The sequence below is a fragment of the Loa loa genome (genome assembly GCF_000183805.2).
Source record: "Loa loa unplaced genomic scaffold supercont3.1537, whole genome shotgun sequence".
NCBI classification, from domain to species: domain Eukaryota; kingdom Metazoa; phylum Nematoda; class Chromadorea; order Rhabditida; family Onchocercidae; genus Loa; species Loa loa.
Window position 1 is genome coordinate 417 of NW_018109716.1, and position 1490 is coordinate 1906.

At 34.8% G+C, this 1490-nt stretch overlaps 1 protein-coding gene across 1 annotated transcript; it reads right to left on the bottom strand.

The window, feature by feature from the left end:
- Positions 1-328: 328 nt before the first annotated feature.
- On the bottom strand, positions 329-1036 carry LOAG_15130 (hypothetical protein; the record flags this gene model as incomplete). The annotated part of the gene is made up of 2 exons (XM_003150622.2): positions 329-650; positions 853-1036. 2 exons carry the CDS (start codon positions 1034-1036, stop codon positions 400-402), a joined length of 435 nt encoding a protein of 144 aa, XP_003150670.1. The 3' UTR covers positions 329-399.
- Positions 1037-1490: the final 454 nt, after the last annotated feature.

Sequence of the window (1490 nt, forward strand, 5' to 3'; positions counted from 1 at the left end):
TTTAATTGTGACAGCATTTCATTTTCCCTTGTTTAAATTGCTTCGTTTAGAGGTATTTTTTGTATTGATTGGTAAGTTTCGATGTATTATTGTGACACTATTGTGAATATGTGGGTATTAATGCATTTAAGTAAATTTTGTGTGTTAAACTACCTGAACATTACTAACAATTAAGCCGCTAAATCAATTGTGTGGAAGCACCGATAGTGAAGAAATATGAGGACATATATTTCATGATTTAACAAATATTGATGTGATCAGCAGCGTAAAAAAAATTTCAAAAACAACAAGTTGTTAGCATTGCTAACCATTGTTAGCTGTTTTTCCATTTTTTATTTCAATTTCGAAATATTTTGAAATGACAAATAAATAATACGCAATACATGGGTGAGCATTCATTCATTCATTGATAACAACACCATCGAAGATGTCACCATCGTCGATGTTAATATCTTCGACGTCAACAGCAACATCGTCGATGTTAAGACCGTCGAAGATGCTATCGTCGGGATCATCGAAGGCGTTCATCCTTTCTAATAGATACTCGTCACTTGAGCGATCTTGTTGACCCACTGAACTTTGACCGGCAATGTGATGATTTCGTGTGTCTGCCAAAGTATGTTCCAACTGCGGATTATCTTCCGCTTGGCCTAGAATGAACATTTCTTAGATGTCATTGTATTGTGCCAAAGGAAGTGACTCGCGGTCACAGATATTTCGTAACATATTTTGACGGGATTTCATTAGAGGTAGATATATAAATGCTAAAAACCCTGCTGAATTTGCAAAACTGAGCTTTGCGGGAACATTTATTATGTCTTCTCAGTGATTGTTTAAAACTGAAGATTTTACTCTGAGATTTGTGTTGACAGAATTTTTTGTGCTTGGAAAATGTTGTTGATTTCTCAAATTCTTTCCCACAACCAGGATGCTTGCATTGATAACGAAATGGTTTAGGGTGCGTTTGGAAATGTTCGTTATATTCCGTTTTGCCATGCATGGTCGCATTACAATCGGAATGTGGACACTCATACATTTTCACATCTGAAAAACAACTGTTGTGACATTTGTATTTGAAACTAGCCTTTCTATCACTTCATTTGGTAAATAATTGACACAATATGGAAACTGATCATGAAGATATCAGAGCCAACAAAACAAGCTTCATATTCCAATTAATTTACAATGCGCGAAAATATTCACTTTTTTGCATGTATTTGTGACAGAATCTTAATGTTACATCTGATGGAATCTCGTACAACGGATGGCTGTGAATTTTTTAGTGTAAGCGAGGACAGTTTTGATCCTAGATTAATTACTGCTTGTACTTTCGACTTCATCCAATTGAGTGAAGGCACTAAACTGGACGGTATTAAAACGACATATCATTTATAATGCTTTAAATTACGAAATAATGTTGACATAGAATGAACATTTCTTAGTTATCACTTCACTGAGTCAAACAACGTGCATTTATTTCAGTCAGATGA